This window comes from Agelaius tricolor, unplaced genomic scaffold (assembly GCF_023055355.1).
Source record: "Agelaius tricolor isolate 1412-34295 unplaced genomic scaffold, bAgeTri1.0.p SCAF_3, whole genome shotgun sequence".
Classification (NCBI taxonomy): domain Eukaryota; kingdom Metazoa; phylum Chordata; class Aves; order Passeriformes; family Icteridae; genus Agelaius; species Agelaius tricolor.
This window is the reverse complement of record NW_027269263.1, coordinates 15288754-15313201: the sequence shown is the minus strand read 5'-3', so window position 1 is coordinate 15313201 and position 24448 is coordinate 15288754. Positions and strand designations below refer to the sequence as shown.

The window sequence follows — 24448 nt, the reverse complement described above, 5'->3', positions numbered from 1 at the left end:
ATCCCCTGGTGTGTGAATGAGGGGTGGGAAGCACCACGGGCAGGCTACAAAGTTATTGGGGTGCCAAAGGTTTGTATAATTTCACAACCGATGGAACAAGCTCTGATGCTGTGGACCCCATCGGGCCATTTTCTCTGGAGGCCTGCCCTGCCCTGCCATGCTTTACCTTGCTGTCCTGCTCTGCCTTTGCTCTGTCTGGTATTGGTATTCATTCCCCCAGGACAGGGCTCTTCTTCCCAGTGGAGGGAACCTACCCCATATGCAGCTACTGACTCACCTGGAGAGGCTTGAGGTGATGGTGGGAGTTGTCCCCAGGCTCCTCTCAAGCAGAAGGACCTGTCTCCTTTTCCTACACCACTCCTGGCTTGTTGCAGGTCTTTGGAGCTAAAACTGCTGGGGAAGGTGTTGAGTTTTATCTGTGGGCTCAAAAACAAGGCCAGGATGGGTTGACCCTCACCCTTGGGGAGCCCCAAAGAGATATCCAGAGTGGGAGTGTCCATGGCAAGATGCTTCTTAGGGAGCCCCAATGTGAGTGCTGTGAAATGGCAGGGACCACGAGGAGTGACCAGCTGAGAAGCACAGGAGCTGGTGACAAAGGCAACATAATCAGCAGTTGACACAGTGAAGCAGCATTTTAAAATACCACATAACAGACGTAACCAGAATGGCTGTGCCATGCAACAGCCTTAGTAAAGAGTAGAAAGAAACATAAATACAGGTTTAATTGCCTGTATTAAACTGCTTTATCCTGCATAATTTTATTATTTCTAGAAAATTTGGCCCAGGTCATCATGGTAGGAGGTAAAGCTGCCAGGAGACCCTGAAATTTGCCACTGTGGGTTACTACAGGGCACAGAGGACGTATCTCTGTCTGCACAAAGGCCTCCTGTGCATGCCAGAGGTGCAGAGCTGTGCAGGACCCGACCTTGCTGCTTCCTGTCCCTTGCGTTTCAGCACAGCAGCAGCACCACCAGGCTGAAAGAGAAATCCTGCAGGGACAAGCCTCTCTCTGAAGTTCACAGCACACAACACCGTGGTCATCTGGCTCTGTGCCCGGCAGAGGTACAGGAGTCCCTTAGTCCCCTTCATCAGCTTCAGCCCCACACCCCCACAGGCAGTGTCCCCACCAGGACACATGCAGACATTCCCTTGTGGACGAGGGGGCACTCATTGAGAGAGGGCATCTCGGCACCCTTTGAGACCCCTTCTCAACCTTCCAGTGGCCTCTGTGGAGAGTTTTGTACCACCAATCTTGATATCTTTAGTATTCCAAATTTGCACTTGTCAGTGAGCTGTGCTAGCCCTAGCCCTCCCAGCCAGGCTCTAACTGCAGTGGGGAAGGGGCACGTGGGGCTTCACTGGTAGGAGGGTGCTTTAACATCACCTTTGATTCTCCCCAACCTTTCCTGGGTGATGGACAACTCATGTGGTTGGACAAAGCTTTTCCCTTACTCTGATGTTGAAGCTTCATTCTACCATAAGCCACTGCAACATGTTTATAGCAACCAGCATTTTCCCATCTGGCCCTGCTCAAGTTGCTCACCCCATTCAGAACACAGAGACACGACAGGATAAATGTAATGAGAGTTCTGGAAACAGCAACCTGTGTCGTTGTTTCCCATGGCTGTCTCCCTGTTCCCAAGGCCATGCAGAGGCAAGACCAGAGCTCTGAGGGAGAGAATGGGCTCTTCTCCCACAGCAGGGAGCATTTGTCCACTAACCAGGCCCACGTGGCCCTGGGTGAGAGCAAAGAGCACAAGGGCATGGTGTGCACACACCCAGTGGTAAGGTTAATTGCTCTGCTCAGTTTTAGTCCATGGTGCTCTGGAGAGGGAATACACTTCACTGGGCGGGGGCGGGGGGGGGAACAATGCCAACTGATTTGTGCAGAAAAGCCTGTTCCTTTAATCTATTTGAAAGCTTTTGTACATCAAAGTCCTGGCCAGAAGAGCTATTGCTGATATAATTGGTGTAGACAATTGTGAAGGTTTTGATAAAGACCTTTGTGGAAGAGCTATTCATGAGGGGCATAGAAGGGTCATGGTTTGGGTAGCAGCTAAGAAACAAAAACCTCAAAAGCAGGATGAAGGCTACACAAATGTCACACAACTCCTTATCCCAGCCAGGGATGATGAGGATTGCCAGGGGCACACCAAAGCCAGGGGAACAGGTCAGAGTGGGGGAAGAAGATCCCCACCACAGACACAGCCTGGGCAAGGCTCCCTGAGTGGAAGGAGTGACAGTTGTGCTAAGTCCAAATCAGTTCTCACCTGTTGAAGAGAAAACTGAGCTAGGGCCATGGGCAGGTCACCACAGTGGTCCATTAGGGGTTACAAATACGTGCTATTATCCCAAAAACTCCTAAAAAAAAATGAAGATATTGGAAAAAGCTCAGGAGAGAAAGTAGCAGAGAACTGTGTCTAAATGGTCAGATAGGAAGGAAGAGGAGGTCCTCTTCTGGCACTGCTGCCTCTCACCAACTCCCAAATGACACATCAAAAAGAGAGGAGGGGAGCATTTCCAAAATGGGAAAGTAAGGAAGTTAGGTATAGAGTCTAGCTAGAATTGAAATTATTTTAATTTCTAGATGAAGTGAGTAAAAAGCAACATAATGGCCAATATACAAAATAACAAATGGCACAAAAGAGGTGCATATAAGTACTCCTATTTTCACTTTGCACATAAAAAGAGAACAAAGGGACAGTCAATAAACCCAAGCAGCAGCACATGTACAAGGATTAGCAAAATACTGTTGTTCTAATGCACTCTGCATAATCATCCAGGGTGCTCCCTGTTCCAAAATATCACTAAAATTGCAGATGCAGAGAGACTTGCAAGAAAGAGACAAGAATGTACCTGAAAGGAAAGACCATTTGCAGTTATATTTGCTCTGTGCGAGTTACTTGAGCAGAAAGCAATAATATAGCTTTTAAGAGAGAAATTTTCACACAAACAGCAATAAATGGGATGGGGGCAAAGGTCCCCATGGGTAGATTATTCCAAAAATTGCCTTCTAAGGGATGTCTCATTCCTCCATCCTCTGAAGTATTTGCATTGACTGTAGGCAGTAGTCAGTGACTGGAAAAGACAAACCACTTCTTATCTCCTCTGGATCCCTGGTGCAGCAAGACCAGAGCACATTCCCACCTGCTGTGTCCCCAGCATGATCCTGAGACAGGGTTTTTGATCCTTCCTGGAGCACCAAAAGCAGTTGCTTGGGTGGGTGCTGAGTTCCAGCCTGCTCCTTCCTTCTAGTCAAGGAACATTTCACATCCTCAGCCGTATGTGACTGAGAGAGGTAAAAATAATCTTGTCATCTTTTTTTTTTCATTGACATGCAGTGATATCTCCCCTATTCATTGCTGAAATGAACCAGAATTAATCTCAGCCAACAATTCTGCCTGGTGATGGGAATGCACATATTAGTGATACACATCAGCACACCTTCCTTCAGGAGCACTGCTACCTGGATAAATATCAGTGAAGGTCAGCAAAGGGGAGGTGGGGCAGGAAATTACTTGAGAGGTCATCCCACATTTAAATAGAGCTGACAACTGCACAGGCAAATTTGTGGAAATCTTCCTTTTCATGGCCTCCCTTATCTGAGGTAGATCAGAAACTCAGATCTTTCTGTGCCCACAAAATTAAAATAAACATACTCAGCTGGCCTTAATCTCCCGCTCTGTGAAGATGTGTCCTGACACCCAACTCAGAGCAGGAACTTTCCTTCCCCCAGCTGCTGCCCACTCCTGAAGGATGGCATCCCAGTTCCTGACCTCTCCAGAGCTCTGCTGCAGCACTCCCACAGTAGCTTTTCTCTGCCTCCCAGGCACACCTGGCACACTCTCCCACCAAAATACATCCACTACAGGTGGTGGTTGCTGTTTTCCCTTCTCTGCAACACAAACCTCAAGCTCGTTTCCCTCTGCAGGAGATGTGGTGGCTGGAAGATCAGGGACAGTGCAGGGCACCCTCTGCTGACCCCCCTCCATAACAACTTTAATGTCCCACAGCCTGGCTCCTACTCCCGGAGAAGATGGCAGTCATTCCAACATGGAGCTGATCACATGAGCTGCACATTAAGAGACTTTATTTTTTGTTGTGTGTTGGTTTTTTTTAAGCCTTTATTCGTCTAACATGCTTGACCAAAAATTACAACACTCAAGTTATGTCAAAATGATTAAATAATCTTTAAGCTTTCATACCTCAAGTACTTTAAATGATATTTTGAAGTAACAGTTCCTTTCATATCCTTTCCACATAAAAATACACAGTATTTGGAAGATACCTTAGGAAAAATTATTTTTAAGAGAATATTTTATGGTTGACATAGAAATTTTGCTGAGGCTAATAAAAGGACCTCTTCCCTTCACTTTAACATTTAAGTGCTGTGAGCGAATGTAAACATTTCAGACTTTAACATACAGCCAATTTCCTGCCACATTTGTTGCAAACCACTTGAATTGTGACTAGATAAGCCACTTTTATTCTAACTACATGCTATTGTTCATCTTCCCAATGATGACAGGAGTTCATATTCAACTATGAATTTCAGTTCTTACTGATTTAGGAGCTGATCCTGAAATTTCTACACAAGTAGCTCTGACAAAAATGACCCCATCTGACTTAATGGCAGACTGCTCATGCACTTGTGAACCACTCCCCCAAAAACCAGTTGCAGGTGTCACCTATTGTTTTGGGTTTCATTTTCAGGAAAAATAAAAAGCAGCACATTAGTTTAGACACATGGTCACCCCAACAGATTACAAAAATGACAGACCTGTGACTTGTCATGTTTTCGGGGGGTCTAGTGGCTTCTTGTGGGTCCACAGCATGAGTCAGTTACTGGGCCTGAACGTCTCGGCTCCAGGCAGCACCTGGAAGAGCTGCTGCACATGGGAAGCCAGTGAAAAGCAGAGTTTGTGCCCACCTAGCTGAGAGTCGAGGCTCACATGGCCTGGTTTTGCAACACAGGTATTTTAAATTGTTTATTTGTATAATGTACATGCAGCTGCTACATTAAACACATTTACGTCCATGTAACACACACAGTTCTCCAATGCATGTGTGCAGATGTGGGCTATGCACAGATCTGCAACCAGCTCTGAGCTGGCAGTGCTGTGGTGTGCCCAATGTGTGTGAACAAGATTAATGCCTAGATGCTGTCAGCCCCAAATTCAGGATGCCCACATTCAGAATACAGCAGTCAAATTATCTCCATCAAGTCAAAAGGACATATTTGTTAGTTCAAGACAGAAATCCATTTCTTGCAGGACATGTCTGAAGCCCTGGGGTTTTTTTGGTAGCTTTCTAATCAATTCCTAAACTTCTGCCTAGGACAGGACTGAAATCCCGGCAGCTTCAATACCTCTGCTAGCACTACAGAAGAGCTGCACGGGCAGTACCATAACTGTGGACCATTCCCAACCAGCTCCTGCCACATTCCCTGCTTTGCCTGGTGCCAAAAGCAACACAACAGATGGGTTTCTACTGGGTTTTTGCTGAGCGTCTCTGAGCAGTGTCCACAAGTGGGCAAACAGCAGTACCAGGTCCCCTGAGGTGACCTCTGCTCTGCACACTTTGGTGTGTGCCTGTCACTCACAGCCACCCAAAAGGGAGTGCTTGAACCACACCTTGGGCTGATACCTTCCCCTTGACATCCATGTTTCCCAAGGACAAAGTGATCACAATGACATTTAACCACTCCTGACCAAGGCCAAATTCAAACCAGTAATCTCATCATTGGCTGCATGTCCCATTAGCAGTTTTTAAACCAATGGTCCCAGTAGGTATTATTTAAAATACCATTACTAATCATTGGGTGGGCTCTTTACAGGTCCTTTCTTTTTTCCTTAAGTACAATTACATCTCTCTTTACCATATGAAAACATGGTTATATTTTTCTTTTTTTTTTTAAGGGAAATGTCATCCTTTTTTTTTTCTTTTTAAACAGGCGAGGCCAGGTTACAAATTCCTGAGTTTATACTGCACTTAACACAGTCTCCCTTCTTGAATGTTGAGCTGTTTACAGCATGCTGGCAATATGCACCATTTCCCTTGCCATCTGTAATGCCAGATGTAGTAAAACTTCATTTCAGTACAGTGAATTAGGGCCTGTATTGCATTGGTTTTGAATAGATGCAAAGACTTAGACCTGGAGGACATGGAGAAATAGCTTTCCTCCTGTGACTGGTCATTTGTGCACCATCTTTTATATTTGCCATGTTGATTAAGGGAAAACATCTTTACCATCATTTTTATTTTACCAAGAGCTCACTGAAAAACATCTGAAATGAGGAAATCCTAGTCTAAACACTTACGTTTAAACTGCAAACTTTCTTAAAGAAACACTCCTTTGAAAGACATCGTTCTTTTAATAAGTCCAGTATACGGTATGTACAAAAGCCCCTACTAGAGATATATATATATAGATATATATATATGTATATATATATATTTGTGGAATGCATTCACTTTTCTGTGTTCACAAACATTTTAATGGTGAAATGTTAGTCTTTAATCTGGTTCTGGCACCAAAATGTCTTTGTTCCTTGTCCACTTTTGTTACTCCAAATTTATCTGTGAAGAGCTAGCAGGGAAAAAAAGGATTTTGCTTTTTTTGTTGAATGGTTCCCTATTGGGATTCTCAGCCAGCAATATAAAGTTGCTTATGTGTTGGGTACAACTTTAAATCCTCATTATAATCATGTGTTCCTTGGAGTAGGTAAGTCAATAACTATAGGTGGATTAAGTGGCTGGTAATTCACAGTGCACACAGATGCATTCACATAGGTGGTAGTTCCATCAGCCATGACACCATAACCTAAAAAGGAAGAAAAATCCTGGTTACTCTCATTATTCCTTATTATCTTCTTTCATTTTTAATTACCTTTATCACACAATGATAAGTGCCACATTTTTTATTACTCAGAAGGCATTTAAAAATTATCTTTGTGCAAAACATAAATGTTCTGTGAATCAATACCATCATTGTCCTACAGAATAATTTTTTAATTGTGTAAGAAAAGCAAAATGGGCCTTCAGTAGCTGGTGGCTATTATCTCTGGCAGCCAGCACACTAAACCTCCTTAGAAAGACAGATACTTCTCTCTGCAGAGATTTTTCTCTTAAAACCATTTTAGTTTTGGAAAGGATGCTTCTGATAGTTTAGGCTTGCAGTCATCAGTGCAGCAAACTTTGGGCAATTTTAATCTTCCCACCTTTTTTTCCTGCCCTGTGTTGAACATCCTTTAAGCAACCAATGAAGAAAAAACATTGCTTGACTGAAGCAAGTACGTGTGCATGTGCATCAGGGCAGGATTTGCCTAGTAGGACCCTCTTCTTGCTTTGTCTTTGAACTTGTTAACCAAACTTGATGGAAAGGCACTAAAATGCCTGCCCAGGCTGAAAAAAGATGGCTTTATTATTGAGTGCATTGTCTAACAGACAAGGTGAATTCACACCCTAAAACACCAGAACATTTCCACAGCAGAACACACACATCTGTGTGTCTCACCAGCGGTGAAAAAGCTTCAGCTACATCTCATGTCTGGCTAGACGCCCAAGGCAAACAATTCCAGAGTTAAATATGCAGAAAACCAAACTTTCAGCTCTAATTCCTGTAGTAGTACAGTGAAATGCTGTTTCAGAAAGTGAAGAAGAAGCCCTTTGACAACCTTGGTGTTATGAAAGAGAAGACACTCTCCACTGTCAAAAATCTTTTAATGAATAAGCTTGAGTATATGAAAGCTAAAGGCCTAATGTTGGAAACTTTCACTGAAATATTATGATCAATATGAAGAACTGCATTTGTCATCAGAAACACATGATTTTGGGGAAATCACCTGGTAGAAAGCATTTGCACTAAGATTCAATCTCACCTTTCATAAATTTAATAGAGAAATGTATTCATTGCTATATACACACTAAGCTCTAGCTATTCAAACCCTAGGTACTGAGGACCCTATGTTTTCTCTGAATGCAATTCTGTGTCTTTCACAGCACTGAAAATTGCATAATTTGCAAACAAAGAAACAGTAGCCAAATTCCTTTCTTTTTGGTTCCTTGAAACACCCTGAATAATGCAGGGCCTCCTGCACCTTCCATGGAAAAACTACACTATAATTAGAGCCCGGGGAGGGAAGAAAACTCTGTCAGGCTCCTGTCACAGGAATTTCTTTAAATCCCTTTCTGTTTGCCATGGAATGACTGTTCTGGGGAAAACACAAAATGCACAGAGAAGAGTCAGCACTGCGGCTGGGACTTTCTGTCTCCTTGGCTACGTATTTGAAGAGACCAGACACTTTCTTTTGCTGGAAGATTCCTAATGCTGCAGCTTTCACTCCTGTCCCACTGCCAACAGGGTTTCCTTGACCATGACCTCAGTGGAGTACTGGCTATAGTGGGAAAACCAGAATTTTAGCCAGAGCCTTTGCCATGCTGCTTGTCCCCTCCATGGGTGCATCAGCGGAAAGCCCATGTGTAGAGGTAGTTTTTGGCAGACATGGTAGTGCAGAGAGGGAATAGGGAAGAAACATCTCTTATAAGCACCTCTTCTCCCCAGATGTTCAGTAAATGACTGCTGCAGATGTAGCTATGCTCACTCCGAGAAAGAACTCATCTGTTCAAATCATGCATTCTCTCTACAAAGTGCAGCTTCGTTTGCACAGGCTGCCTGCAATGGGAATTCTCCTCTGCAGAGATTTAGCAGCCCACTGAAAAACAGGCTCTGCTGTTCCCCATTTGTTTTCTCTAAATTATGATAGTTAACAAGAAGAGTACCTTGTTTCTGTGTTTTGATACCTACTGTGCTAACTACATTAATTCACTATTCTATGGAGGTGCTACTCTCTTCCCTTGAGAGCCAAAGTTGGACTTGGTTATAGCAGATGTGATTTTGTTTACCTGCCTGAAGCTTCATGGCTTGCTGTTTGTTTATATCCCCTGCAACCCTCTTGGCTTATAATTTCTGAAATGACAATGAGTTTGAACTGTATTCACCAGCTCTCTTGGTTGGAATATCAAAGACTGCTCTAGCAGCATTATCTGTTTGCTCTGTGATTTAACAGTACTTTGGACACTAACCAGGCATTAACAGGTCACTGGAGATGAGACACAGAAGGAGGATGGACCTAATCCTTGAGCTATAAAATAATGATCTGAACATCTTATCCATTAATTTTACACCACCAGCCACGTCACTACTATGTGCTGTGGTGAAAGCCTCCAGCAGCAAGTCAGAGAGGGATAGCTTAGGAAGGGTTCTTCACAAAACCAGAAGTATCTGAATGCCATCTCCTCCAATTTTTCCATCTCTGCACTGCTGAGACCTACAGAGATCCTACAGCAAAGGCTGGAGCAGTCCCAGAAGCAGAAAACTGGCAGCTGTGGAGTACCTTTTCCTGCCAGTAAGTTAACACTGCCAAAGATGGAGCAGTTGATAATACACACGTACACGCCAATGGTTCACTCCTGCACAGCCCACTGCATCTGCTTGGGGTGGCAGCACTGCTTGAAGCCTTCTGCCTTGCTCTATGAACAGGACAGGCAGCATCTACCTTTCCTTTTGCCTGGAGATGAACTCCTGCTGTCACTGACTTCAGCAGAGCATATCTGTCACCATTTACTTGGCTTGTGCAAAGGGAACTCTTTTTTTTTATTTTTCTCCAGTTAAATATCAAATAGTCAATAGAACCACTTCTTTTGTCTGAGCACAAAATGTTTCCCCTGACAAAGCAACCAAATGCATCCATAAATATCTTGGAACTTCTACACCAGTCAGTGGTGATACCCCTCTTGATTTCAACTTCATATACACTCGGATGGGGAGAGACAAGTTATTGTACAATCTTGAAGATCAAGCCTTAGAAGCAACACTCAAAATATTCCTACCCCTTTTACAAGCACAGAAGTTAACACACAGAGGTCTTACATGAATTATTGTGAAGCACAGATTCTACTAAGGAAAAAAAATCCCTCCATCCTAATATTTAGTCACTTTCTGTAACTACTGGACTTGTATTCTTATTTTAAAATTCACAGTACTCATCCCTGTGAAGGAAGCATCAACCTGTTTTATAGATGTAGAAAATGAAAGATAGCTCAAGTACAAGCATTGAAATGTGGATATCAGCCAATTTCACCTCTATATATACAGCTAAATACGTATCTGAATTCAAGTGCTTCAGTTCAGACATTCAAGTTTGAAAATGCTGGTTAAGACTTCTCTGTTTGCTATTTATAAAAACATATATATAAAAAGAAATGTGCTCCGACCTTCATGGATATGTCCAAAAACATGAAGCCTTGGCTGTATTCGTCTCTGGACTGTGTTCAGCAGCTCAACACATCCTACTCGTTGCATTTTCTTAGGAACCCAGTCTAGAAAACCTTCGGAAAAGAAAGGAAAGCTTTAAGAGAAGACAGGTAGTCCACAAAGCTGTGCTGTTATACAGCATTTTTGAGATTTCATGTCTCATGGCCTTTTAGAAATAGCCACAGAAGAACTGAAATGGTAAAAACTGTGTCTGCCTTGGTATGCAGAAGAGGAAGGAAAGAAAAATACTGGTGGAAAACCATAAAAGCTCATCTGGATAAAAAGGACTATGATAACTCTTTACAGTTTTTTTTCAAAGAATAAAAATAATCACTGCAATCAAAGCATTTTTTGCACTGTTGTTAATGGGATAACTCAATGCTTTACCCCTTTTTCTTCCTGAAGAGAATGAGGTATAAAGTGCAGTAAATCCAAAGGGAGCCTCTAAAGAATTTAAAAGAACATTAAACTATTTAAAACCTGTCCTGGGACCTACTTTTTTAGATTGAACACTTGAACCAATGTAATGGAATCTGTGCTGCCAATACTACAACTCTATTGTTATCACATTGAATCCTACAGTAGTGGAGCTCAGGTGAGGAATCCACTACATACCCAAAAAGTGACATCCTTGAGTTAAACCACTTCATGGCACAGCAAGCTCCACTTCCCTAAACTGATGAATCTCAGATAGGAAGAGAAACTCAGGCCTTTTGCAGAAGATGTATTTAAGTGCTGCATTTACTTGCACAAAAATTGTGTAAAAATGTATTTCTTATGAAAATAGACAGAAATGTTACATCAACTCGCCTCTTTGTCTAAAAATACTGCAGGGGGAAGTTTACTGCCAACTGAAGTCCATGTTTCTTTCCAAGTAGTAGTATAAGGAGGATGTTGTATGGGAGTGTTTGCAACAATCAATCTGTTTTCTCTCTATTGTTCAGTCATTTTCATCAGGCTCAGATTTGGAAACCTAGAAGATACAATCTTCCTGGATTTATTTTGTTGTTCTACATTTTCCCTGTGTGCCTGTCATAGCTTTGCATCTCTTGGATTTTCTGCAGTAGTGTGAATATATTGTGCTTTTAGCCAGAGGTACAGAGCCTGGACCTGGTTTTCATACATTTACTTTTGATGTCCACTCAAGCATGGCTAAGTAGCCAGCCAACTGGTTTAAAAGACCAGAAGTGTGGTATTCAAACTCTTGGAAAAGCTCTCAGATTTGCTAGAGCTTCAGGGTAGGTTCACACATTGAGAAATACCTCTTTAGCTGCCACTGCTTGAAAACTGGGCTCAGTAAACTGTGAGGTTTTACCAAAATGGCAAAAGTTTGCACTTGTTTCATAGCTACTCAGAGAGCTAAGTTCAATTTTCAGGAAAAAAAAAAAAAAACAACAACAAAAAACAACCTGGGAGTGGGGCATCCTAAGTGCCAAAAAGAGGAAGTTCTCATCATGGTCAAAGACCTGAAGGTGCTGTTCGGCACCTGTCAGGGAATGTAGAAAAAGAAAGCCCTGCTGAACGACAGCCAGGCTGAGCAATGCTCACTCCTGCTGAATTCACATGTGCCATCAAAGGGAGGTCAAAATTCACCAGAGAAAAACAGCACTTATGGTGTCAAAGTGAGGCCAGCAATTCCTCTGGAATAAAGTCATGTTTGGGGTTTTTTTCAGAGTAAACATATTATAGCCATAGGTTTTATTACTCCAGTGATTTGAAACAGTTAATTGTCAAAATGTCTGCAGTGAACATAAAGCCGAAAGTATTTCCACTTCAAAAACTTCACAAACAAAAATCCATAAAATTAACTTCTCCATTAAATTAAGCATTATTTATGTTGAACATGTTTTTGTTTACATGCATTATCACCCTTCTGAAGCCTTCCCATATGTTTGCAGCTTATTATGTACACCTGACTACACAGACTAAGAATAATTGATTACACCTAGCTAACAATTAGAGTTCATCTTAGGGGTTTTTTAATGTTTGGTTACTTGAAACAGGTTTCTGCAGCTGTCAGGAAAGTATAAATCTTTGTCACAGACTATCAAGCAGACAGCTGCAAATGAAGACTTAAAGGTGAAATTAAATTAAAACCAAAGAAAATAAAGTGAACTTTTGGAAGCGAAATAAAAGAATCTTAAATGGAGATCTTTAGGAAACAAAAATATGCAGATACGGAAATGAGCATTAACACTGATCCCATAATCAAAAAATTCTATATTTCATAAACTATGAAATACATTGCATATCTTTGTTAATAATAATAAACAGGTTACTAATAAAACGGTGCAAAATCGCTGTTTTAAGCTTTTTTTTCCCATCCTCTGTGAACCTCCCATCTATTCTGTTTTAGAGTAGTTCTTTGGGATGAAGTAGTGCTTCATTCCAAAGCACTACTCTAAAACAGAAGAGAAAAATTACTTGGATTTTTGTTACATGGCTAAATGAAAATCAAAGTTCATTAACTCTTAATGGTTCTTCTGCATCTAAATCAGACCATTTCAAATCTATGTAATAATGTATTATTAATTAGTTCAGGAGGATGCACACTCTTGAAGTGAGGGAATCAGAGAGCAGCACAGAAGATGGATGATGGGCAGAATTTAGGCAGCCATGCTGGAGAAAAAAGCCCAGAATTTGCAAGAGGACTGATTGCTTTTTATGGTCATTAGGAACAACGCTAGTGAGGTTCTGAGTTCCCAAATCAGAACAACAGGAATCAGCTTTCTTGTTAAAATAATTGGCTGGGAGGTTCAAGGGGGATCCTGTCTCCCAAAGGGTCCGTGGACAGAGCTGCACAATGAGGTGGTTCTGTAAGTTAAGCAGAGTGCTCAGTTCTTTGAAGTGTCATATATTTGTTGCCATGGGTGTCAGGGAGACCAACAGCTCCTGCCCTCAGGCAGAGGGTTCTGTGCTTGAGCCATCTATTAATGCATCAATAAGAGAGAGACAAAGAAACAGGAACTTCTAAAAAAGAAAGGAAATTCTTGGGGGATGATTGAAGATAAAGAATTAAAAGGGAAAAAAACCCCACATACTGAGCCATGGAGATGGGGGGAATTCACATTACTCCATTACAATCACTGAAGATGGGTGGCCCTTCCTCAGAATTACTGCAATCATTAATTTACTTTTCAATTATTAAATTTACTATTAAATTTATTATTAAAGTCTGTCTGTTGAGTGCCAGCTCTGCAGTGCTCTTTAGGGGTCCTCCTCCCTCTGCTGATGCCTGAGGCTACTGGAGAGGCCTGGTGGCTAAAGCAGCAAGGTGGTTGAATCTCCACTTTCCAGCATTAGATTTCGAGTGAATCTCCAGTCAGCTGAAGTTTGGATTGTTTTACAGCTGGCCAGCTGGCTTTAAAAGGGGTTTTCAAAGTGCTGAAAAAGCTTCTGAAAAAGTTTTAAATATGACTTATAAATAAAACTACATGAAAGACACAGCATTGTGCCTTGGAACCTAGGAGGGATTACCCCCATACCAATGGCTTGGAGCTGATATCTTAGGGCTGAAACACTTAATTTCTGACATCCACTTTTACAATACAGGCTCATATTAAAGTCAGTCCATGGCATGGCATGAGACTCCACTTAGGTGAAGAATCAAAACACACACCCCTAACTGTGAGAAACTGCTCACAAAGAACTACCTTCCCCCAGGATTAGTGAGCAGTGGAATACAAACATGTCTTTCTAAAGAAAACAACACACAAACCCCTTAGATACTTTCTCCTCCAAGCTCTGAAAGAGAAGAAAGGGTGGAAGATGAGGGTTTTAGCTTCAGGAAATTGGTGAATCTAAAGGTTTAAAGAAACCAACTGCCTTCATTTCACACAAAGCACAGTAAGGCTCAGCAGAACACTTGAGTACATGCTTCTTGTTCATGTCCACTTATTAAATTAGTGAGAGTCAAACACACAGTCACATTAAATATAGACTGCTGTATGTTAAATGCATTGAAAAAAAGCTTAAAAGCCTTAAGCCTTTATTGAATCTGGACAAGTTTGTGTGGTTGTATTATTTCTGTAGCAAAGGTAATGTCCAAATTTTCTAGGAAAACAAGAAATCTCTTATAGATAGATAGCTTTTATATCACCTATATTAAAATAATTGGAAAATGTACATGCAAAACTATTTCTTTGATCTCTTCATGTTGCCAATTTATATTACAGATAAGCAATTCAACCATCCTGTCCAAAGAACAGGCAAACAATGGGGAGCATATGGGTTTGTGAGGCAGAAGGTGCACCAAGTCAGCATAATGAGGGAAAAAAAGAGATTCTGGGTACTTGTTGGTGGGAGAATGCAGTAGCAAGTCAGGGAGAAAGTGATAAAAAATAAAATCCTAATCCTGCATTTCTCTTCAAACAGGCTCCATGCCTTCAATCTAGTAATTTCACCAGTGGCAGATTAGAGATGTGCATAGGAAAACTAGACCCTGCTTATTTGTAAAGCTCATTGTGGCTTTATGTGTTAACATTTTATTTTTAAAGCCATTATTTAATTCCCTGCCATTGAGCAGAGGTATCATAGGTAATCATGAGCTGAAGTCCTGGTGCTGCTGAAATCAGTATGCATGTTGCTTTTGACTTTTGTAAGTGAGGATTGCACTCCTTTTCTAAGGAGAGCCATCAGTTACCATATAATCATCTGAAATACACAGCTAAGAGCACTATTATTTTCTTACCGAGAGGTGGTCCATGTGTTATAAGAATATCAATTCCATCTGGAATAAGGTTCCATTTCTCTAATAGTGCTTGGCCTCGTGGAAGATTAAAGCCCCAGCCATAAAACCAAGGTTGCCTGCCAAGAGAGGAGGAGAATGTCTTCAGTGCTACTTCCATGTACTGGTTATCTAATTAAAATACTGAGGTTGACTCTTTGCTACCATGGAATTTGAAGACACAAATAGCATTAATTTTCTTTGTGTGCACAGTAATCCACTCTTTCCATACTAGCAGTGTAGTTTAACTTGTACAGCAAATACGAGCAATCATCCCCGCTTTCAGTAGGCAGCACAGAGTATATTTCACAGTATTGCTCCAACTACTTACAAGGCCTGGATACCAAGATTTCCATGTGTGGATTATCACGCTGACTCTCACAACATTTAGAAGAACAGCTGTCTCAAACACCTCCACGTGATTTATGTTTCACATTGGCTCCCAGCACGTTTGGCCCTTAGCCTATGACCAGCTGGGCAAGGACAGACCCTGGCACCATGACAGATTCTGCTCCAAAGTCAGAGACATCATCTCTGCTGCTTTGTTTCCCTAATTGGATACATCCTATCAGAACAAGAATGCTGCTGCTTCTCTTACACACAAATTTCTTCTGTCCTCTGCTGTGTTGACTTGCTTTTAAGTAAGACTTTCCATATTCAGGATTCCTTATCAGACAGGCATTTACATTTTTTAAAACGTACTCATGGAGCAGCTCATCATGGAGCAGTGGGATTGTAACACTGCCAGTCAGAATATAATTTATCTGTATCTTGCTACCCCATTGATTAAAAAACTATATTTCACAGCAATTATATCACAGTGTTAAATTATGTCTTGCTGACTAGGCTCTAATTCTAGGTCATAAAATTGAGGGGTTAGTTTTAGGTTGGAAGTTTTAATAATTTCTTGACTGATGTCCCATGGCCATACCCATATTTGAAGAACAATGAACAAAAGGTTTTTCTTCCACAGACAAAAAGAAGCTCAACTACTGATGACTGAAAAGCTTTCTTTCTCATCTCCTGCCTCTTCATCACATGCCCTGGATAACCAGGGTTTTGAAAAACAGGTGTCCCAGGGGAAAAAAAAAAAGGTGAATCTTCGAACATCTGCTATTGGGACCAGAAATATATGTCCCAGCCTTCAGAAGCTAGAAGCTGTGATGAGGGAGGTGAAGAAGGTGTGTGAAGGAGAAATGCCAACAGCACTAGCAGTGAAGCCCAAATCTTATTCTGAGTAACATTGCTCAGGCCAAGGCAGCTGCCTAAGGCACCTCCCTACATCAGGCCACAAACTCACACTTTTCTGGTTCCCTGTTCAGCATTCCAAGCAGCCTTTCCTCACTTCCTGCTGCCAGGGTCTAGAGGGAGACTCAGGGGAGACCTTATCTCTCCAAAGTTACCTGAAAGGAGGTTTTAGAAAGGTGGGAATTGGGTCTCTTCTCACAGGTAACAATAAATAGGACAAGAGGAAATGGCCTAAAGTTGCACCAGGGGAGGTTTAGATTGGATATTGGGAAAAACTCTTCCCTGATAGGTCAAGTGGCTAAGTCACCATGCCTGGAAGCATTTAAAAGATGTGCAGATGTGGTACTTGGGGACATGGTTTAGTCGCATCAGGTTTATGGCTGGACTCGATCACCTCAGTGGTCTTTTCCTAAAGAATTATGGGATTCTCCTAACTGGCTTATTGTGCAGCAAGGTACCAGCAATGTTACTATGTGACATTGCCACACAGCAACCACACAAGCTCTGTGGAGCTGGATCTGCCCCTCCTTACATTCAGCTCACCACTGAGATTAGGAAATTATTTTTACCACACAGGAATGCCTTGAAAATAAAAAACCTGAAGTTTGTGAGGTGCTTGGGATATTCCAGAAGTGGAAGGCTTCATAAAAATGTACAGTGGTTGGCTTTTTCTAAACTCTTCATCCTTTCCTGCCTTGGGATTGCATTCCCCACCTAAGAGGCCAAGTATTTTTCTTCACTGAGAAGAAAATACACAACTGTTGGGCAAATTGTAGGCCCAGGGTAAGTTCTCTAGCAGCAAGATCTCACTGACAAAATATTTGCAAGGGCAAATAGGTGGCAAAAGAAGTGTCAGCACAGTAAATCATGTATTTTAAGTCACTGACAGTTTCAATGGATATGCCTGGGGTGGGCAGGGACAGGATTGTCCCTGGGTCTCAGATGGGAAGTTGGGGAGGCACTGTCCATAGGTATGCCAGACACAGAAAGGAAACCAAGGGGAAGGACCAGTATTTGCCCAAGAAGCAAAGGTCAAAAACTCACAAAATAATTATTTTAAGACTACAATGAAGCATTTTTTAAAGAGAAATATTCATGACTGCCACAGGTCTCACCAGAAGTCAGCTTAATTCTGCTGAAATCCAGACGACCACAAACCACATAGGCAGCTGTGAGAGCCTCTGCCTGCCTCTACCAGGGCTGGACTACACACGGCCACTTTCTAAAAAAGCCCATTTCCCCTTATGAATAGGCATGATCTGCTTATTAAGACAAGAAGCACTTTCCCCCGTCCCTCCCTCCTCCCTCCCTCGCTCCCTTTGTGGTGACTGCAGCGGGGCTGGTAAGTTATGCATGCTGGAGCTGTTCTTTTGTGAAGGGGAGATGTTACAACTTGTGTGATTTGCCATTATGCTGTCTTTTGTGACAATCCTGAGATGGAAGGAAATGTCTGGAATATTTCTGGCAAAAAAAAAACAACAAAAAACCCAGGTCCAAGAAAGGATTCAGTGGAGGATGTTGGCATGCTTTACATTGGAGAGAAGAAAGACAAATCACACATTTCAGTGCCCCCACCCCAAAGCAAATACCATCTTTATAAGCATATAGGGATTTTAGAAATCCCCAAGCCCCTTCTTCTGAAAATTTATTACAAAACAGCTATAAAAGTTTCTGAGTAGGAAAAAAAGCCTTCTTCTCTAATACCCACAAATGAGCCCATGACCTGAACGTCATGCAAAGACAACTTTGTCTAAAATTTGCATTTATGATAGAACCTGAACTCTTTATATAGAGTACACTGAATTTCTGTATTCCTAGTTAGAGGTTACTCAGGAAAAGTGTAATTATTTTTATAATGTATTTTTCAATAATATTAAATTTGACGAAGAAAATATTGCCAGGTATGTTCTACAAGAGAAAAATCCACTATCATCAGAAAAAAAGAAGCCAACCCAAGAAAAATTTATTTGGCAATTGAAGACATACATCATTAATGTATTTCACCTTTGAAGTGAAGCACTCATCTGTAGAAATATACTTTGATTTAGGTCTTACCTTTTTCAAGCGAACAGCTTGAGTGTTTCCAACACTCTACTGAAATTCAACCGGTTTGTTATTTTGATAAGAATAATGATTGTCTACATGTAAGATTCAAGGGGGAAAATATATCAGAGGTGAATTTGTTTACAGCACAATTAACCTTATGTTTAAAACATTTGAACAAGTTTTGCAGGCCAAATAATCTGCCACACAAAAAGGGCTGAATTATCAGAGTTTGTGCTAGAAATCGGATGTTGCTTTATGTACTGAATTTCTATCTTTCTGTTCTAAAGTAACCATTGGAATAATTTTCTTACAGAATGATAGTTGCTATGACAACCATAGCAAATTTTCCTTTTCTGAAACAGATGTCTCATTTAGTTGAAAATTAGAATGTGAAAAACCCATGGGAAAAATTAATTCAAACTTTAACAGAACACTGACTACAATGTAATCTCTTATAGGTTAACCCCTTAACATCTTTCTGCACTCCTATAGTAACCTTCTCATAAATTCTAATTAAACCAGTTTAACCTCCTAGGAATGACCTTCTTAGCTATCATTAGCACTTTAGTTGTCTTTGAAAGGATCATTTCTGTTATAATAGTAACAGAAAAAAGTCATACTAAAAAAATAATGGTCAAACATATTACCACCCTAATTATTTATTACGATTTTTTTTCTTTTATTCAGCTACTATGGGAAAGAGCTAACATGTAGCCCAAGAATTCTTTTGTCATTTAAATGGGGCTTTACTTAGTATTACATGTGATCTACTGCAAAAGGTGGGGATGCACCATACACATCTGACCTGCCCTTTATGAGAAAACTGAAGGTTTTTCATTTTCAAATCAGTGCTACCCATCTCAATCTGACAGGCAGCCCTAAAAACAAGGGATACTTGACTGGGGAGAACTATCAATCCACATGGATTTTCCTATTACAAGTGATGAAAGACTGAAATTTGATTCTCCATTGCCTTGAATCAATTGAAACCTTTTAACTCAAAGAATGGCTTCCTTCCTTTCCAGCTCAAGGGGACTCCTCATAGTACCTGGGCACCCCTGCAAACAAACAGGGCAGAAAACCAGTGGCACTCCCAGAAACATCGCCCCCTTGGCACTGCCTGCAGGGCTGGGGGCTGTCAGCTAACACAAGAGCTGCAAGATTTACTGCAGCAGCTGCCTCTAGGCTGCCCAGCTGAGTAACACAAATCTTGCCACCAGCAGGCACCAATTACCCTCTTTGACTTCAAGGGGAAAGCCCAGGAACCACAGGGAGCTCTGAGTGGTTTGACTGAACAGCAGCGGTGTTTCAATGGGATTGGTGGGCAGCATCTTGCAAACACTCCGGTAGCAAAAAGTGCAGAACTGAAACACATTGTACCTCCTAATTTCTATTGGTTCCTATAAAAATATTTTCTTTTTCCGCAGCTGGAAGGTAAGTTCTCTTACTAGAATTCCTTTGCTTACTAAATAAATTTCAAAGGTTCACAAACACATGCAACTTGCTCCAGTACTTCCTCCACAACAGTTGTCATTTTTCTGCTACAGGAAAATAAACAGATATTGGTTGGTGACTGTCAAGAAACTCAGTGGGAAAAGAATGGACCAAATCACCTTTCTCAATCCTGATCCTCTTCCTGAAAAAAGCAAATATTCCATATTTAGAAGACTGGACTACCCATGCTGAAAGCCATACTGGGAGGAGTGGCTGGTCAAAGCCCACGGAGCATGAAAAGCAGATTCCACAGTGGCAAACACAAGCAAAACTCCAACACATCCGGATTCCCAGCCCAAAAAACTCTCTGTTGGACATTTAAGTCTCATTTTTCCTGGTCTTGATATCATCTTACTATCATAACGAGCTACAGTCCTGTGAACATGGGTGTACAGTACTATACACACTGCATACCTCCCCTGCTGGGCAGGTTCTTCAGGTGTTCATATTTTTCCATTCCCCACCACTGCATAAGCTGAATTTAGCCAATCACTGCGTTTGTCTTTTTAGCCTTTCCTCATTAAAGGAAATTAAGGAATTAAAGGAATTAAGTAAATAACTATTTTACTGAGTATTTCTATTATTTTTAACTCTACTTTCTCTCCAAGTAAGCATTCACAAAAATTCATATTTTTGGGGTTTTTTTTTGTATTGGCCATTTCATCTAAAGTAGTTGTGAAGTAACACAGAGCTTTTTATCTTTTCTTCCTTGCATGCAAAAGGGCCATCCAAAGCAGGAAGGAAAAGGACAAAAGCAGCTATCAGGCCATTGGTGCTAAGACTGACTGGCAGGCACTGTTTGTTTATAGGCTTTGAAATTTCTTTCAGTACCTGGGCCTCTGAGCCAAACATAACTGAAATGTAAGGAAAAACATGTTTCAGAAATCTTCAGGAGCATGAGAAGATTTATATTATGAGTAACTTCCATATAAGAGAGGAGAGGGTGGTGTGATTTTTAGAGAATAGCAGTGGGCAAAAAGAATTAAACTGTGCAAAAAAGAAATTTTTTTTTCATCCTTAATATTGAAGCCAGATCTTTTTAAATGAAAGTTAAGGCCTTATACTAACTAATAAATGGAAATGATGCAACTCAAATCTTCTACTGGCCATGACACACAACTCTGCTTCCATGGGGAAGTTTTCCTTACCTGCTTTGCATCCAAGGTTCTCACTCTTGGAACTCTGAATCAAATTAAATTATTGTTTTCACAAAAGGAAAGAAGGATAAAAATCTGAATATGGCCCTTTGTCAGTAATTATTTCTCTTGCAATTCGAGTTACACATGAAATCATTCATCTTTTGTTTAGTAAAGGATTTCATACAGCTCTGACTGCAAAGAAGAAAGAATGAGCTATGACTAATAGGAACTGATCATTTCTAAACATTAATCTGTTATAAAACAATGAAAAATAAAATGAAATCTACTTTATCTTCATAATAAGAAAACAAGAAGGTAACAGGTAAGGAGGAAAATTAATGAAAGACTGAATTTAAAATATGCCAGTACCAAATGCAGATAGTTTATCTCATTCTTCTGGAAAGCAAATGATTATACTCCATCTGATATTTTTTAAAAATAATAAAGCAAACAAAGGTAGAAACTAATTTGGAATAATTAGTCAAAAGATGCAATGCTGAGGGTGCAGACGTAGAACCATACAGACTTTCAGAACAGTCTTAGGGATTTGATGCAGAGATGAGGTCTTGAGTTCTTGATGTCTCAGAGCCTGTTCCCCCAGTCTCTTGAATTCTCAAGATGTAAAACTATAGAAACAGCCAGGTTATCCAGCCCATATTTGAGATACTGATAGCTGGCAGCCACAGAAAGAAGGGTTAGGAGAGAAACTAACTGCCCCTCTGTTTTCAGTCACCATCTCATTTTCAATGTAAAACCTGCCAAGGAGGGGCCAACCCAGAAGGAAAAAAAAAATTGATGCCCATCTATGCATGGCATCTTTATGGTTATTCACTGTCAGATGCCCAGACAGCTGAAGAAAAAGAATGTTCTTCCTCACTTCCAGCTAGCTGGTGTTTGTTGTAGTCTGCTAAGACACTGCAGGTGTTGGCCACCTGAGGAGATGGAATACCCCTTTTAGGGGCTCTCTCAGATGAAAAATGACTAAAATATGTAGCATATGCAATAGGTGCCCTGAGAAACAACAAAAAAGGCTCTCACAGTAGCCACTGAGTTACTGAGCCCCCCAGTTACAGTCAGGCCCAAGAGTTACTCCCTCTAGTAATTCGCCAGGTTTACATTCTTGTCTCAAAATACCAGGAGTGATCAGGCCATATGGACTAACTGTCTCCCAGTTCTTTTCTGATTTTCCTCCCTTTTAATTTTTTTTACCTTCTTTTACTTAGAAAATTCAAATGCATTTTGATTTAAACAAGCATGAAAACGCTTCCAAAACTAATAAATTAATGCAACATGTGTGCAGATATGCATTAAGTGTATTATTAATAATGTTTCCAATCTAGCAACAGATGAACTTACTTCTTGTTTAAAAAAAGCACATACTGATAGTTCATATGCCATGTGTCTACCCGAAGTGAACAAAATCCAAGCAATCCTAAATTCCATATTTACGTTTTCCCACACGCCTAAAGTCAATCCACAGTGCAATGGTGGAAACAAACTGCTGTAATATGGCTTTCTATACAAAAAATGTACATGTTTAACAGCTATCCTTCAGCTATCTAGGAATCTGAGATACCTTAAAAATGTACTTATCTGATGTAGATTACACAATTAGAAATATTTGACACGCATAGGTGCAACCCTGTGTTGTAATATCTGGAAAGCTTTGTCTGAAAAAGGGCAATTAGGACCTTCTGAAGAAGGACAAGAAACACAAGAGGACTGCAAGGATGTTGTGGGTTATGCAGGGAAAAAAGTAGAAGGGCCAATTCCCAAATAGAGCCTAATCTGCCTACTGATGTTAAAGACAGTAAAAAAATAAATACATCAGCAACAAAAGGATTGCCAAGGAGAATCTCCATATTTTATTGGATACAGGGGGAAACATGGTGACAAGGACTGAGGAAAAGGCTGAGGTACTCAATGCTTTCTCTGCCTCACTCTGTAACAGTCAGACTGGTTGTTCTCATTGTACAGAGCCCCTGAGCTGGAAGACAAGGACAGGGAGCAGAATGGAGCCCCATAATCCAGGGGGAAAGAGTCAGTGACTGCTACACCACTGACACTGAGGCACACCCAAGTCAATGGGGCTGGATGGGGATCCACCTAAGAGCTGAGTGTTACCACATGCAGGACAACCAGGGAATCAGCTTCAGCCAAGGTGGGTTTGGGACAGACAGCTACTGCTTCACCCACCCAGCTCCTACTGTGACAGGGTGACCCCCTCAGCAGATGAAGGAAAGGTGGTTGTGTTTCCCTGGACTTTAGAAAGCCTTTGACACTGTCTCCCACACATTCTCCTGGGGACACTGGCTGCTCACGGCCTGGGTGGGCCGTGCTTCACTGGGTATAAAACTGAGCTGGTGGGGAATGGAGCCACATCCGGGTGGGGCCAGCACCAGCGGGGTCCCCAGGGCTCAGCTCTGGGGCCAGTCCTGTTTAATGTCTTCACTGATGATCTGGACAAGGGGATCGAGGTCACACCCAGTCAGTTCATGGACAGCACACAGCTGGGTGGGAGTGTGGATCTGCTGGAGGGCAGGAAGGCTCTCCAGAGGGATCTGGACAGGCTGGATCCATGGGCCCAGGCCAGTGCTCTGAGATTCCACAAGGCCAAGGACCCGATCCTGCCTTGGGTCACACCAACCCCCTGCAGCTCCAGGCTGGGGCAGAGGGGCTGGAAAGCTGGGAAAGGCCCTGGGGGTGCTGGGGACAGCGGCTGGACAGGAGCCAGGTGTGCCCAGGGGTGAAGGAGGCCAATGGCACCTGGGCTGTGCCAGCCATGGTGTGGCAGCAGGGCCAGGGCAGTGACTGTGCCCTGGGCTGGCACTGCTGGGGCCACACCTCAGATCCTGGGGCACTTCTGGGAACCTCAGGACAGGAAATGGACATTGAGGGGCTGGAGCGTGTCCAGAGAAGGGAACGGAGCTGGGGAAGGGTCTGGAGCACCAGGAGGGGCTGAGGGAGCTGGGGGCGCTCAGCCTGGAGAAAAGGAGGCTCAGGGGGACCATTCTGGCTCTGCACAACTCTCTGACAGGAGGGGACAGCTGGGGGGGATTGGGCTCTGCTCCCAGGGAACAAATGATGGGATGAGAAGAAATGGCCTCAAGCTGTGCCAGGAGAGGTTCAGGTTGGATATCAGGAGGAATTTTGTCATGGAAAGGGTGCTCAGGCACTGGAAGGGGCTGCCCAGGGAGGTGGTTGAGTCCCTGTCCCCATCCAAGGAAAGACTGGACGTGCCACTCAGTGCTCTGGGCACTGGAAGGGGCTGCCCAAGGAGGTGGTTGAGTTACCAGTCCTGGAGAAGATGTGTAGATCTTAGGGACAGGGTTTAGTGTTGGCCCTGGCAGTGCTTGTTTTATGTTTGGACCTGATCTTAGAGGCCTTTCCCTAAACAAACCTAAACAATTCTATGATTGCTTCCAATTTTCTCTGTTTTCTTAGTGGTGAAGAAAAATCCTCATTTTAATTCATTTTAAA

The 24448-nt window shown here is 42.0% G+C and overlaps 1 protein-coding gene across 4 annotated transcripts in view; it reads right to left on the bottom strand.

Annotated features, from left to right (window-relative positions):
* Positions 1–4073: 4073 nt before the first annotated feature.
* MPPED1 (metallophosphoesterase domain containing 1) overlaps positions 4074–24448 on the bottom strand; it is a 62774-nt gene continuing 42399 nt past the window's right edge. For all 4 annotated transcript variants that reach the window (XM_071422623.1, XM_071422624.1, XM_071422625.1 and 1 more), the window contains 3 exons: positions 15006–15121; positions 10276–10389; positions 4074–6823 (listed from right to left, as the gene is read on the bottom strand). In XM_071422623.1, the coding sequence (XP_071278724.1) occupies positions 6705–6823; positions 10276–10389; positions 15006–15121 (349 nt within the window). In that variant the 3' untranslated portion in view covers positions 4074–6704. The remainder of the gene's footprint in view (positions 6824–10275; positions 10390–15005; positions 15122–24448) is intronic.